Source organism: Amphibalanus amphitrite, unplaced genomic scaffold, assembly GCF_019059575.1.
Source record: "Amphibalanus amphitrite isolate SeventyFive unplaced genomic scaffold, NRLGWU_Aamphi_draft 000606F_arrow, whole genome shotgun sequence".
NCBI classification, from domain to species: Eukaryota; Metazoa; Arthropoda; class Thecostraca; order Balanomorpha; family Balanidae; genus Amphibalanus; species Amphibalanus amphitrite.
Genome location: NW_024882100.1, coordinates 75719 through 97546, shown reverse-complemented (window position 1 = coordinate 97546; position 21828 = coordinate 75719). Strand labels below are relative to the sequence as shown.

Below are 21828 nucleotides of genomic sequence, written 5' to 3'. Positions count from 1 at the left end.
AAACAGCCCTTTCAACAAACACAATTGTCTGCAACTCCATCTTTTCTTTTACCCGACCGCCAGGCGCCAACGCTTCACCCTTCATGAACTACTTCTCTCCTCCCTCCCCTTCACCCAGCCACCGTGACCCGATCCCGTCCGACCCGGTTCGTTCTGAGCGGAGGGCGGGCCGCCCGCTGCAGCCGAGGCGGCCGGCACCGCCCACAGCGGCACTGGCAGCCGCTCCGCGCTGCACGACCCTGCAACATGAGACGACCGGCCGCCATCGAGCCAGGTGGAGACCAAGGATACTGTTCCATCCCGCTCAAATCCTGCCGCCGGAAGGGCAGCTAGGATGGCTTGAAGGGGTGCTCTGCCAACGACAACTTCGGCGTCAGCTCAGCAGGTTCTACAACTATGACGTCAGCATGGACGATGAGTGAGCGACAGGGACAGCCGCTCGACGGAGAGGCAGACGGCTAACCCGACGGTCAGACAAGCAGACCAGTCACTGCCAATGTCGCAGACAGCCAGACCTGTCTTGGTTCAGGGCGCGCCAGGTGTGGGGTGAAGGCCGCTGACGGCGGATCTGACGATCCAACAGATCCAGGATATTCAACGCTGGCGGCAGCGGAGCAGGAAGCGCAAGCAGACGGAGTGTCAACAGAGCTAGCCAAGTTGGCAGCAGATCAGGGTCGAGGAGGAACTTAATGGGATGTCGTCTGATTCTCTCCACGACCCTACAAAGTTTTTATCGGCCTCCTAATTCCTGACTAGCTCGTAGCTCGTACTCGTTCATTGAAGAGCGTTCACTGGTGGGCGCAGCATCACATCCATCATCCACCTGATTGCTGCTGACATCACAGAGTCACATTTTCATCAGCAGAACTGCTGATGTCACGACAAAAATGATGTGCCGGGATTAGTGATAGGTGGACTATGCCAACAATGAAAACTATGATAATGTGATCATTCGCATAATCATATTCGGTAAGGTAACAAATATTAGCGCACAGAGATATCAAACGCTGAAAATTGAATGATAAAAGCTGAGATGTGCAGCAAAACAAAAGCAAAGAAAGAAACAAATAAGCATAAGATATTGCAGATTGCAATTCTGTTCACTTCTCTCACAGCCACCAGCCTCAGCTCTCACCCCATAAGCTGAAAGTGCCGGAATGGTTTCGCCTCTGATCATGATACACGTAAAGTAATCTTGGATATACCATCATGCGGCGATAAACCACGAGCAGAGTTCAGCCACATGGATCTTTGACGTCACACAAAGTTTAAACAAACTGGGTCCTGCGCCCGATATGCTGGCTCGTTGACCATATAAGGCTGAGCAGTTTGCGGGTAGTAATAATTTATAGAAAAGTATCAACATAACGTTAGTGTAAACAAGATCTTGTCAGTCCATCAACCAGATTATCCGAGTTTTTTTTTTACATTCGTTCCAACGCACCAGAACTAAACTGAAGCTTCCACACAAATAAAAGACCGCCGTTAATTTAATTGAAGACAGTTATTCTACAAAGAACAGCTCAGACACCCAAGACAAAGATTTTGCGTAGCTCCTCACACCACTCTGCTGAGATCAGCATTGACCTGACCCGCTCTCGTGTCCACCGACCACCTTGGCTGACCGAGGCACCCGAGGGGGTCGAGGGTGAGGACGGGGGGGGGGGCTCCTGGCACCGGCCGCGGGGCGCGGTGCCAGCGGCTGCATTCGCGGAAACACAGCGGCAGCGTCGGCACAGACACGGGCGAGGCTGACCTTCGTCCGGCTGCCGGGTCGACCGGGGGCGCCCTGCAGCGGGCCAAACAGTCCTCACCGCACCCTACGGTGACGTCAGAGACACGACAGAGACCCAACACACTGAACTGGAGATATAAACTGTCAGCAGTGGACAGCGAGCGGGGAGTGTGGGGATTTATGAGCCACAGAGGTTCTATGAGGGAATAAGCGATATCGTAATACACCAAAACGAGCAGTCATGCTCCCAGCAGACTGTTTCGGCAGCCGGTGCCTATTCTCTATTCGGCAATCATGGCCTTGTTACGTCACTTCATAACGTCAGAGGGAGTAACGACGCATGACGTCACGCGTCACGTCAGTTTTCCACGCTCTACTCACCAGCGACCGTGAGTGAGTGAGTGAGTGAGTGAGTGAGTGAGTAAGTGGGTGAGTGAGTAAGCGTGGCACGCGTCTGGTGAGTGTGGTCCGACCGACAACCCCGAGATTAGAGCGCGACCTTCACTCGGACTTCCTTCGATAACGTCGGCAGACAAGCAGTGTGACAAGTGCTGCGCTTTGGTGTCTGACCCAACGACAGGCAAGTTTCCAATGTAAATATTTTGGTCCACGCATGTCGCCAAGCGACCGAGACATGAAAAATCACCCGCACGTGCGCCAGTAGATCATGTTATTCCCAGTCACGGCCGAGGCTCAGAGCTGTAATGTTTCTGTTACTAAAATCCGAAAGAGTAGCAGGTGCTCAGTAATAAGTGATGAGCATGATGCAGGATATGTTGCACGAGATTTCGTCCCATGAATCTCATAACAAAACCCACAATCCTATCAATCACGGAAAATTTAACGTAGAATATTTCACTCTAAGGCATTGTGAGCTATGATAAGCATAAACTACACCTAATACCCCGCCCGAGGAATCTTATCTGCAGGATTTTCTCGGAAACACTGCATTCAATTTCGCAGTTGTCAATCTCGGAGCATTAGAGACGCCGCCGAATACAAACTAACGGACCGGAGCCAAGGCCTCGCGTCTCGCGCGTCAAAGACACGGTTACTTTCAATCGTCACGCTGGAACTAGGATGTCGCATATAGTAGCATCTAATGACAGAAGCTTAGTAGAAATAAACAGCAAGTTTGAATAACAATGAAGCACCGACGCGTTGACTTACCATACATCTTGCCCTCGTCGCTGAGGATGATCTTTCGCCGGCCGCATGGAGGGTAGATGGACAGCGCCTCGTGGAAGGACTGTTCGATGTCCTGACTCCACACGCCCTCTGCGTCGTTGTTGTCGCCGTTCTTGTCATCCATGTAGTCATCCTGCAACAGGATCAACATGTCAGTCTACAGTGGGTTCAACTCAAAGAGCCGCATTTTGCAATAACCATCGCGCGGCGCTCTGAGTAGTTTAGCGTCAAAAGGGCCGCATTTTGCAGGGCCGCATCATGTCGTTCTCAATGCGCTGATATCAAAGCACCGCAAATTGCAATGAGCGCAACATTCTGTCATTCGCGACGGATGTAACATGAGGTCACTCTGCAGGGGAACATCATCAGACACCGATCCTGCAAACGCCGCCTAAGGTCGCGCCAGGTCAACAAACATTGGACTAAACACGACCACCATGTGCCATAGCTGTAATAGCCGCCGCCCGCCGCGAGCATGAAAAACTATGACGCCACAGTGCCGCTCGCTGCAACATTTGCAATGCTATCATCCCGTCTTATCCCCAAACCTGCCGTCTCATCTAAGACGCCGGGGAGATATCTCATGTTGCCTACTCGCTGGTGCGTTTAAAGGGACCCTCCCACCTTCAAAAAAGTTAATGAATTGGCATGAAAGTGATGTCGCTCGGTTCAGAAAGAGCAAAAACGAATATCTACCAAATTTCAACGAAAAATATTCACCGGTTTTCAAGATATTAGACTTTTACTTTTGTTTACTTTTTGGGATCTTCGCTGTTCCTAGCGACTTTATTTGAATGTGCGGCATTTGTTGCGCGCTAAGCAGCATATTCCACCGCGTGCTACAAAACGTTTTAGTCAAACATTTAAAAATCGTTAGATATCTGCGCTGACGTCACACATTCAGAGGGGTATACCTATGCATTAGCCCCTCTGAATCAAAATGCTGCAATTTTGAAATTCAATATTTCCGATTTAAGGCATTTCTCGATGTTGTAAGTGCCGAAACCGGTAATTGTGAGCCAGGGACCCCATTTTGGCTATCTCAACTCAAATCTAATGTTAAGGTGGGAGGGTCCCTTTAACAAATGCTTACAAGGATCACAAGTGCGTTTTTTGTCAAGGTTTTTGACGCACGGATGAATCAGCGTGTTTAGTCTAAAATTAGCGTGTTTGGATTAAAGTGTAGGATCCCACACCCACTAGTTCCGATTCCAGGTGGTGTCAGTTCAGCCAGTGTCATTCAGCCAGTTCGGCGTTCCCAAAACTCAGCCGTATCCCTCGAAATCCGCTCTGACGCATTCAGTTATCTCTCGCCCTCAATTCTCACCACTATCAATCATACAGTCTCGAAATATCGCTTACCAAGAGAGACATCACTGACCCCACAAAAACCAAACACATGTCAGCGAGCGATCCCGTCAGGGCCGCACTAACCAGCCAAGTCACAACGGCCACAAAAAACGTCACAAACACTCTCAGCATCACTAAACACGCACACACAAAAAAAAAAATGAATCAAATACAAAAGAAATTAAGTAGAGCTGGAGGTCAGTGACCCATGCTCGCCAAATCAAAAAGGGGGACACGATTGGTAATTAACTCCGCTCAATCCACCAAATCAGTAAACCGACCTCCCCAGACAACCCCTCCGCGCATGGCAGAGCCGCCTGTTGCCGCGGCGGCCACCCCTGACGTCAGAGGTCACCAATTAGCAGCGTGAGGCGCCCGTCACACGGGTGGGGCCGGGGGGCCGGGGGGGGGGTGCTGGCAGCGACTGGGCTACATAAATAAACGTGCGGCGTGTGTCCGGTCCTAGCGACCTCAGCGGGAGGGGTCATCCGTCACAGAGGGGCTGTCAGAAACACACACTCATCGGCCATCGCCGCATTGACAGGACGGACGGTTATACTATGGGCTCGAGAACGGGTGGACACTAGAGAGAGACGGGTTGACCGAGGCAGGCTAACAGTATCAGGAACACAGAGAAATGGGGAGTTAAGGGAGTAGTTGACCTAAGCGGTGAAACCGGTGGTAGGATCGGACAACACTTCATCAAACGGTTGGTGATGCGAGAATCTGAATAAATTGCTCAAAATTTAGCGATAGGTGAATCCCTCGAATATTTGAAACTATACAACGACCACGCGACAACTCTTTAGAAAAAATTACTTAAAACAATGAATTTGCGATCTATTTGCGTGTTGTGTTGTCTTCACTACTTTGCCTATTGTTTTCACCTCACCAATAAAAAACGCCGCACCAAACACAAAACAATTCAGTGCCTTTCACACCATACCACCACACCTCCAAATCCACACCGTGAATCACAATCCCGCGCGCTGAACCACGCCAATGCCCCGCACGCCACCCTGCACCTCATGGCACGGGTGAAACCGTCCAGCCCCTGTCGCGTCCACTGGGGCGTCCCTCACACTCCTTGCAACACTGGACAGAGTATACACGGGGCGTCTCCATTGATAAACACACCGGCGTCGGGTGCATTAACACAGAGAGCTCCAATCCCATCAGTTGGTGACGGCGGCTGGTCGGTTGGTTTGACGGCCTTATACGGGTCGGCTGAAACGGCCGGTGTATACAGACTGGAGAGGGGAGGGGGTGGCGTGGGTGGGGCAGGGTCAGGGGTACAGGGATATGATCTGGAAGGGTGACAATACACTGAGTAATGGCACGTGGCAGTGACACGGTCAGGGGATGGGCCATGGACGGGGCACATACAATACAAAACAAAGAAATTGACAGAAACATGGTCCTGAACAGAGGCGAAAAGAATGATTTAGGACACTACAAGAACAAAATTAAGAGGAACAGGCTCAGCATTGGGTCCAGGCAGGACTTAACCAGACAGGCCCATGCCCAGTGAGTGACAGGGCCGGGGCGCGGTCCCCAGAGGACCAGATTCAGAACTCCGGGAGCCCCAGTGCACCATCCAGTGGCGGATCCAGGGGGGGGGGGCAAAATGGGCATTTGCCCCCCCCCAAACCGCATAATTTTAACATTACGCCTATGGACGAGGCATGGAAAGAATCGATAAATTGTTATGGTTTGCCCTCCCCCCCCAAAAAACCCTGAGCTGGATCCACCTCTGGCACCATCCCTGCACTAGGGCCAGGGCGCGGTCCCCAGAGGACCAGAACTCCGGGAGCCCCAGTGCACCATCCCTGCACCACCGAGCGGTGCGCTCGGCGAGGCGTCACGTTGGTGAACGCTGTGCACACGAGTGCAATGGTGCACGACAGTGCAACCGCTCATGAAACGTGGCTCGCTCGTGGAGCCTCGCATGGTCTGGGACGTCTGCTCATGGAGCTCGCATGGTCTGGGACGCCCACACAAGCCCGCACGGCATAGTGGGAACACCGACAGCTTTATTACACTCCCACTGGCGTCAACACCCGTCGTTTGAATAATTCAACAGCGATCTTTTCCAGTAGACGTACGGGTGATTAACAACACGGACTTTGTGATAACGTAAACCAAAAGACAGCGCGTGACAGTGCCTTTTGTACAACATAAAACTGAATTGATAAATGACATCGTTATTACGTGAATTAACTAATTGTATAATTGTAATGCACTGCTGTCAAGTCATGCACTAGTGACGAAAAGATATGACGTTAGCGGCATCCTAGAGCAGGCTGCACGGCTGCAAGCCTCGCTGGCGTGAGCTTCGCCGGCACCTTGCAAAGTGATCAATGAAATTACTTGCATTGTTTTGATATGGAACAGCTTCGTTCCACGTCATATACCGTCACGAACTCAGCATCGCCCAAACAAGCAAATAAGCGAGCAAGCCGGCATATAAAATACAAACGAAAACAAGCGCAGGCTCGCTAGTCTACCACCTCCCTGATGAATACCATCATAAGAGCCGCCCACGTCACTATCTCTTGCATCACTCACATCACTTACATCATGAGCTCATCACATCACCTCACTCACACATTACTCTAACTCACACATTACTCTAACTCACTCACTCACTCACTCACTCACTCACTCACTCACTCACTCACTCACTCACTCACTCACTCACTCATCCACCCACCCACTCACCAGCCACCATGTCACTGACCTCATTGGAGGTAACGCTGCCCGTGTCGCCCGTCAGTTTCAGCGCGTCATCCTTGACGAGTCCTGGGGGACCGGTGGGCGTGTCCCCCAGGCCGGCCATGGCGTGGCCAGCGGCGGTGGGCGTGGCAGTGCCCGCCGGGGGCGCCGGGGGCTGCGGCCCCGGCGCCGTCGGGTTCCACGGCGAAGATATTTTGGAAAGACTTAGCAGCGGCGCCGAACTGTGGAAAGAGGGAGAACGAGTGTCAAAATCAGGCGAAATAAGGGAGCCGAAGTATCAAAGGCAGGCGGAAAGGGGAGAGAAAGTGTCAAGATCAGGCGAAACAAGGGAGAAGTGTCATAATTAGACGGAAAAGGGAGACAGTGTTAAAACTAAACGGCGCCAGGGCATGATGGTCGGTGTGTAAATTAGACGGAATGGGAGAGGCGTTAAAAACAGCAGGACGGACCGCAGTGCACAGACACTGTTAGTGTGCACAGCTGAACAGCCGGGGACGCGTCAGCGGCGTGCACTTTTAGCCGGATGCCGTGTATCAAACCGCAAAATGGCGTTGCATGCAAAGTGCAGCCAAACAACGAACCGTACTGACACACAGGCACGGCGGAAGAATGCAGAATATCGGGTACAACCGGTGCACCGCCATCTTTGGCAGCGAATGATGCACCAACAATGTGTTTTCATCATATTGTTTGACAATTGTTTGACAATATGATTCTTGAAAGGCAACCGTTTTCTCGTAAACAGTCTGAAATGGGGTAAATATTTTCGTTCTTTGCAGTCAAACCGCTATCAAATCGTGACAAAGTACAAAAATACAACGGTGGTTACTACCGCAGCCCACAAGAATGACTTCCAGTACCCTGTGCCACCACCCACGCGCCCACATGGCCCGTCCCGCCCCCACATCCAGCACCACCCCACCCCCAGCCGGCACCAGCCGCGCAAACACCAACACCAGCCGTAGCCGTCACCAGGCCGACCCGAGGGCGGATGTTGTCGTTGCACAGCCACCAACGACCGCTGGCCTGTTTGCACGGACGCTCTTCATCCGCCATGTACTGCGCATGACCGTGAACCCTCATCACGACAAGAGCAGACCCCCCCCCCTCCCCCCCACTCTGCCAGACCGCCGTCGTTTGGCGCACGACGCCAGGTAGTGTGTTCTGTGATTCACTCCCGCCGCTGAGCTGAGCCGAGCCGAGACGAGCGAGACGGGTTGAGCCGACTGGCGTCAGTCGCTCGTAAACCAGCGGTCCCGGAGAGCCGAGCCCGCCTCCGGCACCCCTCCCCGCCCCGCCCACGCGCCCGCCTCCCCTCCCCCGTCAGTGACCGGGTCATGGGAGGGCCGGAGCGGCGGCACAGCGGAGGGAGGGTCATTGGCGGAGCAGCGGCGGCAGCGGCGGAGGCGCGGGTTGACCCTGGCCGCCGGCAGTGCCGCCGGGCGGCTGACTCACCACCGGCCGTAAGGGCGAGAATCGCTCACAGGCGGGCGGCGCGACGCCCGTACGGCCCGGCCGTACACAGACGGGTGAGTCAGCCGATTCGCGGCGGCGGCAGCGGCGGCTGACCGCAGGCGGCCGCGTACGGCGGCGCCCCGTCGCCGGGGAGGGCACTCGAGGAACCGGGACGCTTTCTTTTGCGGACGTGACTGTGCCACCGCACAATGTCTGCGCGCCCCCACCTGCCACTAGCTTCCCCGCCCCCACAGAAAAGTCACCCTCTGACAATCGCACCTCACGGCGTCCCCATCCGCACCCATTTCAACCATTCGTCTCACCCCGCCCATCACTTCTCACCATGTTTTTACAACTCCCAATCCCACACACTCACCACCGAGGGATAAATCACTGTTTCGCTCCGCCAGCGCCTTGAGTTACCACCTCACCACTCCAATCATTCCCCCGAATCCCCCTCCACCCAGCTCGGAGCGTCGACAGGCCAGTGGGCACACCTTTCGGCGGTCTCTCAGCAGGCGGCCGGCTGCTCTGCAGACACGGGGGCAGGGCTGATAAACAGAGCCGGCCTGGTGCCACAGTAGGCCAGTAGGCCGGACCAGACACAGGTGCGGTCAGCCAGTCGCCTCGGCAATAGAGCAGAGAGTCGCGACAGACAGGCGCCGCTTCACAGCGAGATGGAACACCGCGGGGCGGTCTAATGGTCCGCACCAGAGGGGGACTACTAGCTCTGACGTCGTGGGTCATCATTGGATCATCTCCAATCCCAGTCAGACCATCAAACGACCGCGAAACGTCTCCCAACCACCACTGGCGGCGCGGGATTAACTACCGGTCTGCCCGACCACCCGCCAGATTATCTGTCCGTCAGCCGCGAGAACCACAGAAGACCACCGGCGCACCGGCAGACCGCAAGTCATGGAACACCATCATAGCCCACCAATACCGCTGCCACAGCCATCACCGACCACAGTTCGCCACCAAAGGCTCACTATCCCTGCCTCAGCATCCGACCACTACCGCACGGGGCACGGCACAGCCATTCCACGCAGCACCCTTCCCCGAACATCCCCCCTCCCCCCACACACACCACAACGCACCGCCCCGACCAGCTAACGGCATAATGACACCGTGAGCGGCCTCTGATCAGTGACGGCTAATTGACGGGTACGGGGACACGTGTAAGAACCGTTCCACCACCGCCACACGTCGTGGGGTGAGGAAGGACGACGAGGGTCTACGGCGAAAAGCCAGTAGATTACCGGGGGGGGGGGGGGGGTTGTGAACTGCGGTGACTGGTGGAAGATGAAGGGGAGGGAGGGGAGAAGCGAGGTTGTTGCCTCTCTGTTGCCGCGCGCAGTGGGGGTGGGATGAGAAATCCTCCATCGCTGAGCCCGTGCAGGCAGGTTTACCATCCGTGTTATGGTGAGACGGCTAGTCGTTACCTTCTGCATGCGGTCGGACGATAGCCACAGCAAGATGCGTCAGGGTTTGTGGTTACAAGGCTTCACACAGACGAACCACAGACAACTCCAGTCGGCGTAACGCTAACGCCAACACCGTCCTCAGCAGCAGTGGAGGCGGCAGCAAGCGTCCTACCATCGCACAACTCCACTAGACGCAACGATAGCGCCGGCCGTCCACACCATCCTTAGCGTCGACGGCAAGCCCTCTGTACTCGTATAACTCAACTCCGTCGGCTCGTCCTGGAGGACAGAGGAAATGCCTGCGTGGGAGTCTCCTCCGCGCGACTCCTGAGACGGCGATCAGCGCGGTCGTGACTAGTCGGCCGCTGAGTCACTGCATTAGCCGATGACTCACCGGGAGACAGGTAACACTCGGCGCCCGGCGAGAGATAGTGTTATCCAAACGGGTCACCAGATGTCCCACATCTAACTGGCTCTCTCGGCCGGCGAGGGTGCGCCGCGCTAATTGTTCAGTGTGAAAGGGCAAAGCCGCAAAGTGTCTCTCCCCTCCACTCTCTGGACGTTTGTCATTGTAGCCCTCGGCTCATATTTGCAACACCTCTCTCTCGTCTCTCATCATCTCATCATTCCTCTCTCTCCTTCCCTCTGTGTCATTATGTGTGCCTCTCTCTCTCTCTCTCTCTCTCTCTCTCTCTCTCTCTCTCTCTCTCTCTCTCTCTCTCTCTCTCTCTCTCTCCCTCCCCCCCCACCCCTGCCCACCTGATGACCCGGTCGTTCGGACGACACACCACCACACGCTGTCCCCAATCTCCGCCCCGCCGACGGGCCGCCGGTCGGCCGTCACCGGTGCCGGCGGCGGTGCGCCCGGCGCCAGCTCGCGGCGTGTTTACCGTCAGCGGCGTCAGCCGGCCGCGCCGATCGTAAACAGATGAAATCAGCCCGGCAGCAGTGCCGCCGGCACTGCCGGCAGCGCTGCTGGCGTGTGCCGGCCAGGTCGGCTCCGCCCCTCCCCTCCCCCCGCACCACTCGACCGGCGCCCGGGGTCACGGCGTCGGTCGGTCCCTGTGACCCCTCCCCTCCCCTCCCCACTGCCGTGGTCGACCCCACTCGGTAACGGCCGTCAACTTTACGATCCGCGCCACTCGAGACGCCGCCGGCCCACGGCTAATTTACATGCAAAACTAGCCGAACGGCGTACGCGCTAAAGGGCACCGTGCTTTGGCGGGCCGACTGTTTCAGCGCGGCTTTTACGGCGGCCACACAGCGGAATACGGCCCTCTATTACAGGTAAATGTGGTGCGTCGAAGGTCAGCGCCGCCCCAGCCGACGACCGGGCGCCACCGACAGCTCCTCGGGTCATCAATACCGGCTACCGCGGCGCTCACAACACGCCCGTCGTCGGCCGGCCGTCCGCGCTATGACGAATCCCTTCCCTCCCAGTCGCATCCTCCTTCAAAGCCCTGCTCTTCACTCGGCGACCCTTTGGAGCCAGTGGTGCGGAGCCGCTTCTGAACAGCCGGAACAACACCCATACAGACGGGACAGCCATCCCCGGGCTGCACAAAAGACGAGCCGAGAGACCGAGAACCCTTCTCACGGCGGTAATCCGCGCTAACGGTGCGCTGACAGGCGCGCATGCGCACTGCGGCTCTCCTCCGGCGTCACGCGGCATCAAACAAACATCTCTGCTCGGGGGATTATCCGCCAGCGGTCGGCGCCACGCACGATCGTAGCCCGCAGCGGTACGGACCGGCCGCCGCACTCAGCACTTGTATCCCGGTGTAAACAAGACCGGTCTGACCGATGGTCTGTCCCCGTCCAGTGCCGCGTGCGTGACCCCGGGCACAGGTGACATGACGGTGCGGTATCACACCGGCCGCCGGCGGCTTCTTCAGACGGCCCAGAGGTCACAGGTCAGACGCGGCACGAGCCGTCACCGGTGACCCCTGACCCGAGACACGCTGAGGCGGCGCTGGCTGGGCGGTGTGTAGGGTTCCCGCGGTGCGGGTGAGCGACACGCGACTGCGGTCACAGGACTCGTCACACTGATCGGTTACCGTCTGAAATGCGACTGCGGTCACAGGACTCGTCACACTGATCGGTTACCGTCTGAAATCAAATGGCCAGTGCTGACGGGACCGTAAATTGGTTTTCGCTAGATCTACCTCATACTGCATCGCTTAAAGGGACCCTCCCACCTTCAAAAAAGTTAATGAATTGGCATGAAAGTGATGTCCCTTGGTTCAGAAAGAGCGAAAACGAATATCTACCAAATTTCACCGAAAAATATTCACTGGTTTTCAAGATATTAGGCTTTTACTTTTGTTTACTTTTTGGGATCTCCCCTGTTACTAGCGACTTTATTTGGAAGCAATAATTTGGCAGCCCTAAAGTGCGGCAGACGTTGCGCGCAAAGCAGCGTATACCACCACGTGTTAACGATGGTTTTAGTCTAAGATTTAAAAATCGTTAGATCTCCGCTGACGTCACAAATTCTAAGGGGGCATTCCAATGCATTAGCCCCTTAGAATCCGAAAACTGCAAGTTTGAAATTCCATATCTTCGAATTAAAGCATTTTTCGATGTTGTGAGTGTCCAAACCGGTATTTGCAGGTCATGGCCACCAATTTGGCTATCTCAACTCAAAACTAATGTTAAGGTGGGAGGGTCCCTTTAAGTATAATTGTAAAGATAAACAGATCATTTTCCGACATCGCCTTCAACAATAGTTTATATCAAGTCGCAGAACAACCAACTTGCTTGATTAACAGGTAAAAACTAGTAAGAACTAGCAAAAATAAAGAACCAAGAGCTTCATTGCATGATAGAGCTTTACCAACTTATCAATAGGTTTAGCAGCTTATCAACCTTTTAAATTCAAACTTAGTGATAACGACGCAACTGCCAGTCGGCACGCGGTAAGCCTTGGCATATTCGAAATTCATACGCCTGGCATTTCACGTGGACAAATACCAAAGCGTAGCGTCAAACATCACTATTTGCTTGACGAGATAGCCATAATCAGTAATCACTAAACCATTTCCCCGCTATCTGACATCATTCAGCGAGGTTTGCTGAGGCCATGTCTGGCAACTCAGTTAGCAAGGTGTCTAAGAGAAAGGTCTGCACTTTCAACTGATACCGCCCGAGTGGACATCAAGAGAGCCGCGTGTTTAGGTCACATAACGTCAACAAACAGGTCCGAGGCACTGTCTGATGGAGTCCGTCCATCACCACTGCCCGCTTAGGGACATGATTCAAACAAATCGCACCTCCCGATAAACACAGTGTTGGTGCCATAAAATAAATCGCGCCCGCCGCCATTACAGCACAATCGCGGTAGGACGCCACTGCAGAGGTGCGTCGTAAAATTACACCCTGCCTGCAGTACACACACCCCACTGACACGCACCTATTCGGGCCATCCCGGGCCGTCGGCGGCGCGCTCTCGGCCCAGCCGGAACCCGTGCACGCCCCTACCGCTACATCTCATTGTGACGGTCGGCGGTCATGATCCGCCCATGTGCAGCGTGCAGCGCTGAGCCTGCAGCCGAGAGCCGCCGTGACCCGGCGCTGACCCCACCTGTTCCCTCCCCCCCTCCCCCCGACACGGGGAGGTTCTCCAAACGCCAGCTGTGAGTTCCCCGAACCGTGAGCCAGCGCCGTGAGACACCGGCCGACCGACAGGCTGAAATATACACGATTCTGGGAGCCGCCGGCGAGCGATACACACTGCGGGCCTGCGTGTTTGGCTCCCGCGGGACGTGAGCTTCCAACAGCTGTCAATCCCTGCGCTTATAACATCGGTTGGCGACTTTGACAAAGCGCATTGCGCGTGGAACACGACTTCCTAGTTCGCTCCGTTCTGAGAGAAATCCCACGCAAACGACACGATAATCGTACCTGCTACAATAATCCCACATCCTCTTTAACAATAAAAAGAAGCTCCGAGCGACCGCTGACAGAGTAAATGGGGGCTGCACGCGCACAGTCATATATCACACGAATAAAGGTGTCACTCGGCGCAGCATTCAGTCGACAATTACTCAACTCAAACTGCCGACGCGTGGGCGGCTGAGTGTGTTTTCAGACCCCGGCTCGGGTGTTTGTGTAGTAAACTCGCCAGGCCAATTGTCGTCATTGCATTACCATAATTCATGCCGGTCAGTGCATCGCATTAATGGCCGATGCGTCTCGCACCGCGGGCAATTATCGGCCACTAACGTGTGTGCCGGCCGGAGCCGCTACCGCCGGCGCACAGCGTGAACACCACGCCGCGTTAAAAGCCGCGCGCGCCCCGCTGGGCTAACGCGGCCCCGGGGTCGCCCAGCCAATCGCGGTCGCCCCAGGTCGCCGCTGGTGGCTTGGTCGCTCTGATTCGCGCCAGGTCACCGCGGTCTCCCAGACAACCGTCGGGACGCACCGCTCCACCGGGCGCCAATGAGTCCACAGGACGCCAATGAGTCCACAGGACGGCCGGGCCGGCTGATAGGGCTGCACGCCACATGAAAGCCCGATAGTCGCCGATATACGAGCCATGAGCAGTGGCGGCGACAGCCGGTGGTTAGGAACGCTCAACGGCGATCCTTAGCGCAAATAAGCACTGAACTCCGTCCGTGTTTTCATTGCAATCATCGCGCTCCTTCAGAATGGTTACCGGCGCTGACAGCGAAACTCTAACCGACACCTCGCCTTTTGAGCGTACGATGATGGCGCGGGCAAATAATTACAGTCAACATTGGAAGACTGTGACTAAGGTGTTTGCTTTAGCAGATATGATATTTATCTAGACGGCTTTGTGTCCACTTGGACGGTGCGATGGTTTAGGTATTATCACTGTGCGCCGGGCATTCAGAAGTCGTGAGTCATAAGCCAGCGAGAGGCTGGCGGATTTGTGAGTTACAGTGAAATTGTCCTCACAAAACTGAGAACGGATAAGGTAGATACCTACCAGCGTCGTATATTTCGAAGCCCTTAGCGCAATCATAAGTTCGTTGGTAACACACTTCTTCACACAAGTACTTGCAGAGAATAAATAGTACTCAAAAGTAATCCCAGAAGAAGAAACGATAAAGCCCATTTAACATGTTCCACTTACTTTTGAAATTCAGAACAATGCAGGGATACCAGATAGCATGCACGTCAAACCATCAAACTAATTCCATACTATTATACGCCTGACGCAACTCAATAGATGTATCAACGCTCTATCATGCAGCCATTCGATGACAGCGTACTTGGAATAACTGAGCTCGAGATATGCCAATCGAACACTTGTGTCTCGGGACTCCCACATAACCCCGGTAGCCATTCAACAGCTGCGATAACCGGGGTGAAATCTGGCCACAGACAGGCAGAGCGGGGAGGCACGTGAGGCAGAGGGGGGAGGCGCGCCACCCGATAGTGCCACTGACTGTGACCTTGGGCGCGGGATTTGGTATCGCGTCACGGCGCTCAGAGGCCGTGACGGTGACGGTGTTCGGTGAGCGAGCACGGCGTGACACCGCCGTGCACGTCCCAGTACGTCAGAGCACGCCCAGAGCACGCCCAGAGCACGGCCCGGAGCACGCCCTTTAGCTCGGCTGAAGCACGGCTAGGCTACGGTCCCGTGCTCCGTCGCCGACTTACGTCCGTTTCGCTGTGGTTTTATCTGCACAGACGCACCCAGCTGTGGCCGATTGTTGGCAGCGATCCACTCGAGTGATTCAAGCTATGTCCCGGGATGGGTTTAAATGATAACAGGGCTTCATGCAGATAGATATTGAGAATCGAGCAGCATGATGCCTGATGAAATACCGACAACACTAATACACAGTCATTACAAATCAATGTATCAGCAATTCCATATCGAACGACCAGTGAATCATTGTCTGGGAACTATCTGATTCAATTGTCTGGCAGGTTAAATTATCCAACTCCATGCCCGCAGGCTCATAGCGACAGGAACCATCACCCGCAATGGGAACCGGGCCGGTTATGATGGCGTAACCAAGAGGGGCGGCGGTGACCGTGTCAATTGTGAACGGCCCAGCCGGCCAACCAGTGTCTAATGGCTGCTGAAAGCGGGGACCTAATTCAGCGGCCATGGACCGAGCTGCTCGGCGTGAACTGGCCTTAATGGGCCGTCCGGCAGACTGCAACATCGTCACCCAGCCGACGACGAAGCCGATGACGGCGGCGATGATGGCGGCGGCGGCGGTTACGACTGAGCCAGCGATAGCGGCGCGCCGGCGACGGAACCAGCGCATAAACCGGCCGCATTAGCCATGCACGCCGCACGCGACACCGGCAAATACAACAGAAACAACCATTAAAAAAGCATCAACACACACAGCCGCCGTCGGCAATCGGGTGTTGATCGAGGCTTTACGCCGACCGGGCCCGCCTTGCAGTGCGGCGGATAGCGTGACCAAGGCCGGCCGGCAGGCTACGATCGGCCGTGGAGTCGCCCCGGGGCGCGGGTCAGCCCGGGGGGACAACGGGTGACCGCACGCTGGCATGGCAATACCCGGTCACCGTCGTGTCAAAATGGTTATGTTGGTTACAGAGAGACTCCCCAGAAACGCAGTGCAGCTCACGGAATCTCGCCGACTCCGATTGACGTTTGAACAATGCGACACATAGCAAGAACAGCACGAGTTCTGTTCGACCACCAACACGAACCACAAAAACAGCTGCAAAACACGACTGACCAAAAACGACCAGTTGTAAAACTAATTTCCAATAATCCCACAAAAACTCTCCTGACTGTAATCGAACATGGCATTGACAACAGCGGCGTTTGATCGAACCGTACTGAAAGCAGCCGTGGTAGTCACGCCCGGAGCGCTGGACAGGGGCGAGTCCCGAGGCACACGGCCAGCGCAGGTGGGGGTCGGCGCACACTGACGGCCGGGTCACGCACCACACGACGGGCGTAGCGGTGGCCAGTGAAGCGTAACCCACGGCCACGGGCCGGGGCGGCGGGCTGACCCCCCGCGGGGACCGTGACCCCGACGATTGACGAACTGTCACTACTCGGTAATCAATTACTATAGTTACCAAAGGGTTGCCAAAGGCGTGCTCAAAGGTAGATTGAATGAAGGTGTTTCGTTGAATGACACAATCCGTTTCACGCAGAGAATAGAAGATCACTCAGCAAAAGCGTTTTCAATCGAAACAGCTGATAGTTACTCAATGTTCACATGTAGCTGGCCGTCTGCCGTATTCATGCAAAGGCAAATCATCAAATGAAAGGATAGCTTTTAACGTGACAATTACGTTTAAATGATGTGCAGATATCCCATATTTACCCGCCGGCGCAATGCTTATTTCAGTTCCTGGCAGACAGACTATTGGAAAACATGGTCTACCAGAAACAAACTCGATTTACGCTCCTTTCAACCCAATCTCAACATCCTCTTCCTTCCACGTTGACCACTATTTACACCGGACATACACGAAACCAGGTTAAGCTACCCTAACTCTTCCCCATCCTCAGCCCCTCAGGCGGAAAACAAACTCTCCCCTCTTCATCCCACCTCTGGAGAAGACCCTCCTGACCCGTCCTCCCTCTCCCTACCAGCAGACATCAGCGACCCACCTGATGGGAAACACGGCGCCACTGAGCATGGAGACCATATCCCTGCGCGCCTGCAGAGCCGACTGGGCGTCGGCAGCGGCCGGCCACGCGGAGCCGCCGGGCCCTTCCAGCGTGGCGGCCGGTCGGCTCCCCCAGGGCCAGGTCACCGTGCACGCCAGTCCGCCCCCGAGCGACCCCACCGGTCACCTCAGGTCACACCCGAGAGTTCGTGGGTGGCGGTGGCTTGGTGGTGGCTAGCTCACACGGCGAGGAGGTGTGAATCCCTCAGAGTTCTCGGCCGTGACGGTGATAGCACGTGCACGGAGCGTTCACCATCAGTCTCACGCCTCCGCTCGATCTCACAGCGTCCGTCCGAGAGCACGGGTCACGACTGTCTATCCTGCAGTGCTCACAAGTGCTCGACTATCTGCCGACTGCGCTCGAGTACGGCTCAAGCACGGGGTCACGGTACGTCTGGGTACGGCAGCTCGGCGGGGCACGTCGTACCGTCGGGCGCGCAGTGCTGACACTGGCGGCTGGCGGGCCGCCGCCGCCGCCGCCGGCCGCTCCAGGCGGCGCCGCCAGGCCGGCCGCCGCCGCCCGAGGCCACGGCCGCCCACCGTCCGCCGCCCAGACACCTCACGGTTCGCCGCCGCGCCCGTGCCGTCCCGACGGACGGAGGGACGGGAGTACGGAGAGGGCCACAGAGGAGACGAATGAGCAAACTGACGGTCGGATTCGCCCCAGGAGTAGCGCGGGTCATTAGCCCCGACAGGTGGGATAAAATGTGATGAATCTGCACGTCGCGCATGATTCAGGTCCGCCCATGCAAACGAATGCAGGATGCTTATCTTGGCTACCACGGCGGAAGCTGTTTACCCGTCATTTTATTAATGCACGACGTTCTTATCATAACCTACCGGTCGGAAGTACCCAGGAGGAATGCAGAATACCATGAATACAATTGAATCAGCTCGGCGAATAAATTCCCATGACAATGAACTGCATTCATGGCCAGTTGTGTTCGCCGGTCATAATCTGCATCCGGTGGGTGGGTCCGTCTGATCTGCCACCCCCGATTGACAGGTACCGCCTGTCAAACCGGGCCTGTCACCGGGCTCCCTCCGCCCGTCACCCGGCCTGCTCCCACCGGCCCCGCCGCCCCATCTAATGCCATATTCCGCTCGTGGCCGCTGCAGCCATGCCGGCATGTGGAGGGCCCAGTGGGCCAGCCATTGCCAGCACACCATTCATGCCATTCATTTAAGCGGGGGCGGCGTTTGACCTGATATGGCGTCCGTCGCTCCTCAGTACCGCTGTCACGATCGGCCCTGAGGGCAGCGACGCCGGGTCAACTCGCCGTCGACGCCGGGTCAGCGCTCGCACGACGGCCAGCCGCGAAATAATGACTCCATCCCGACGGCCTGTCGGTAAACATCCGAGGGATCGTGTTGCATGACGACTGACTCAGTTAAGCCAACAACAGCCGCACGGCTCCTCGGAGGAGCTAGCGGAGCAACACAGCCCTCGCCGAGAGTGCAACAATATTATCGCGGCGGTATCTCGGCCGCAACGCCCAGGATCAGCCGTATTTCACCAATGCTAATTCGGGCATCTCACACGCGCGGACGTCATGCAAAGACAGCACGCACGGATCTCAGAGCTGCGCTCCTGTGAGAGCCCCTAAGCCTTTCCCCACCCCCTCCCTCCCTCCCTCCCTCCCTTATCGGCAGGCACGAGCCCACCCCCACCTCTCCCAGTGTTTCCGGTAGTTGGGCCAGACAACCGTGGCCGAACGTGACCACCATGGCACCCGTCGCCGCCGACCCATCTCGGCAGCGGAACGCTGACAGCCGACCCATCACGCGGTCCGTCTGGGCCGGTATACGCTGTGTCGCCGACCGGCCAGGCCCATGGAGGAGCGGCCGCCGCTCGTGGCGACTCCACGGCGCATGCGCGGCGGAGCGGAGACGGCCGGCCAGCGCCAGGTAGCCGGGGGCCCAGGAGCCGTCCTTTGTTCTGCCATGGGTGAGTTGGCCGCCCGCCGCGGCCGCTCGCCTCGGCCGGCCCCGCTGACCCGCGCCAGAACGGAGGGCTGTGTCGAGCCCGTGTCGAGTCCGCCCAGCCGACGCCGGTACTGATGAGGTGGACGAATCCAAGGCAGGCATCGTCCACTCTATCGCGCACTCTTCTACAATCTTACGATCCCGGCTACAACCCCAAATCACCGTCCGGATTGGTCCAGCACCGAACCGGGGAGCTATCAGACCGATCTGAGCACACCGCAGCCTCGATTACAGCCTGCCGATCAAGTCGAGCGGCCCCGTCATCATCGCTGTGTCCAGCGTCTAATCTGGCGCTACACCGGCTTTAGCGCAGTCTCCGCGGGCGCCGCACAGGGCAGGAGACCACAAAAGCGTCACGACGGGGGGTGCGCCGGACAGGTGCCGGGCGGGCCGGCCTGTCCTCGACCCCCGGCGGGTCGGGGTCGTGCTGGGAGGGGAGGAGCGGGGACGGTCCAGACTGGACACCAGCCCGGCGGGCGGTTCCGCCAGAGCGAGCACAGAGATATACGTGCTGGCAAGGGATGGTAAACAGCATACCAACCATTCTCCGCGACAAAAATGTCCCACATAACCTCATTCATCCAAAGGGACCGGGCGCAGCGGACCGGTAAATTATGACACAAGTCCGGTAATATTTCCAGAAAACTGGAGTGGCTGACCACGACGCCGCCGCCAAGCGTGAGGTGTCATTACGGTACTATTCGTCACAGGATAGCGAGAGCCTATAACGGTACGCAGTGACAGAACTTCCAGGGAAAGTTTCATGGTGTCCGTATTCGCACCATTGCTTATTACCGCCACGGCGCCCCTCCTTGACGGCGCCCCATCCTCACTAGACTCACGCGGCCGTAACTAACCCGCCACAAACGGAGCGTTTATTGACAAACGTCACGGAGCCCCACCACCCGCCGTGGGATCCTAACCGTGAGACTCACGGGGCGAGTCCCACCCTCCAACGCTTCCTGGTCCGGCAGGCGTCCCCCTGTCTGGTCAGTCAGACGTCGCTGCAACAGCCCCGCCCCGGTACCGTCCCACGGGGTCACCTGAGGTCACCCGGGGTTACACCGGGGGTAACAGCGCCCACAGGGCTGCGTGAGGTAACACGACGCCCTGTGAGAATTCGACACCGCCCGTGGGATTATAGTAACCAACATATGATAATATGATGTGACGCAAGTAATGAGAATGGATAATGACACCCTTGTGCATAATGAAATTATCAGTAACTGCGCGCGTTACGTCAGGGGTGCACGGTGGTTAGCGGATCCGGGTGCCACCTGGCCGTGCCGGCACGATCTCAACCCCAGGGGCCAGCGGTGATGGACGATGCCTCAGTGGCCCGCCCTAGAGACGCATCACGCCCCCGACCCGAAAGCGAGTGACTAGAGCAGTGGCTGTCCACAGTGGCTGGTTAGAAAAGCTCTGTAATTAAGTAGGGGTAACGATGATTTTAAATATCAGCAGCTTGGTATGTGATTCGTCCAACATCAAATTGCGATTTTTACCGAAGACCGAAGCTTAAAGAGCCAACCAAATAACACCAATAACTGCTTGGAAAACTGTACGCTACTCGTAAATTTATCACTGTGGCATAAGATAAACTGTTAAATTATATCCGACACCCACGTTATGCTAATTTTGGACAACCTTCAACTGACCAACGCTGAGCTTGCGGCCCCGTCGCCCACCCGATCGTTCCTCCCCTCGAAACCGTGCCACCATGCAACGCCGCAGCGTCAGCGAACGTCACCTTTGGAGGAGCACGTGCGGCGTGCAGCCGTGCTGGCGGCGTACCGGTGACGTGCTGCACGTCGGCTGTCAGTCTGTGCCGTGCCCTCTCCGCAGCAGCTTACCTGGAACACACGGGGGACACGGGACACGTCAGTCACAGCCTGTTCAATCCACAGCTGCAGCCAGCGGTGGTAGCTGCGGCTGCGGCTGCGGCGGCGGTGGCGGCGGTCGCAGGGATATATTTCCTGTAATTGTCAGCGTAGGCAATACCGGCGCACCAGTGGGGAGGAGCGGTGCGGCGAGATATGCGCGGAAAATGCGCAACGCTCGCCGCAGAATGTCAGCAACGGGAGTTCCGCGATTCAGGTATCGATCAATCGTAGATGGGATTGACTTCAGCATAATAGACAACTCTACTCTCCCAGGTCCATCACAGACCCGTCAGACCCGCCCTCACAGACCCGTCGGACCCGCCCTCAGACCCGTCACAGACCAATCAATGGTCTCCGCCGGCCGTTACAGACCCAGCCGCCACTGTCGTCATCGGCACGGCCGGCTCGCTGAGCCAGCTGTCCGTCT

At 56.5% G+C, this 21828-nt stretch overlaps 1 protein-coding gene across 4 annotated transcripts in view; it reads right to left on the bottom strand.

The window, feature by feature from the left end:
* LOC122394694 (transcriptional enhancer factor TEF-1-like) overlaps positions 1 to 21828 on the bottom strand; it is a 60569-nt gene that overhangs the window by 10161 nt on the left and 28580 nt on the right. For 2 of the 4 annotated variants that reach the window (XM_043391733.1, XM_043391732.1), the window contains exons 2-3: positions 7014 to 7230; positions 2906 to 3056 (exon numbers count right to left, since the gene is read on the bottom strand). In XM_043391733.1, the coding sequence (XP_043247668.1) occupies positions 2906 to 3056; positions 7014 to 7112 (250 nt within the window). In that variant the 5' untranslated portion in view covers positions 7113 to 7230. Of the gene's footprint in view, positions 1 to 2905; positions 3057 to 7013; positions 7231 to 17473; positions 17979 to 21268; positions 21372 to 21828 lie in introns of those variants that run through there. The other 2 variants (XM_043391734.1, XM_043391731.1) reach the window with 2 other exon arrangements.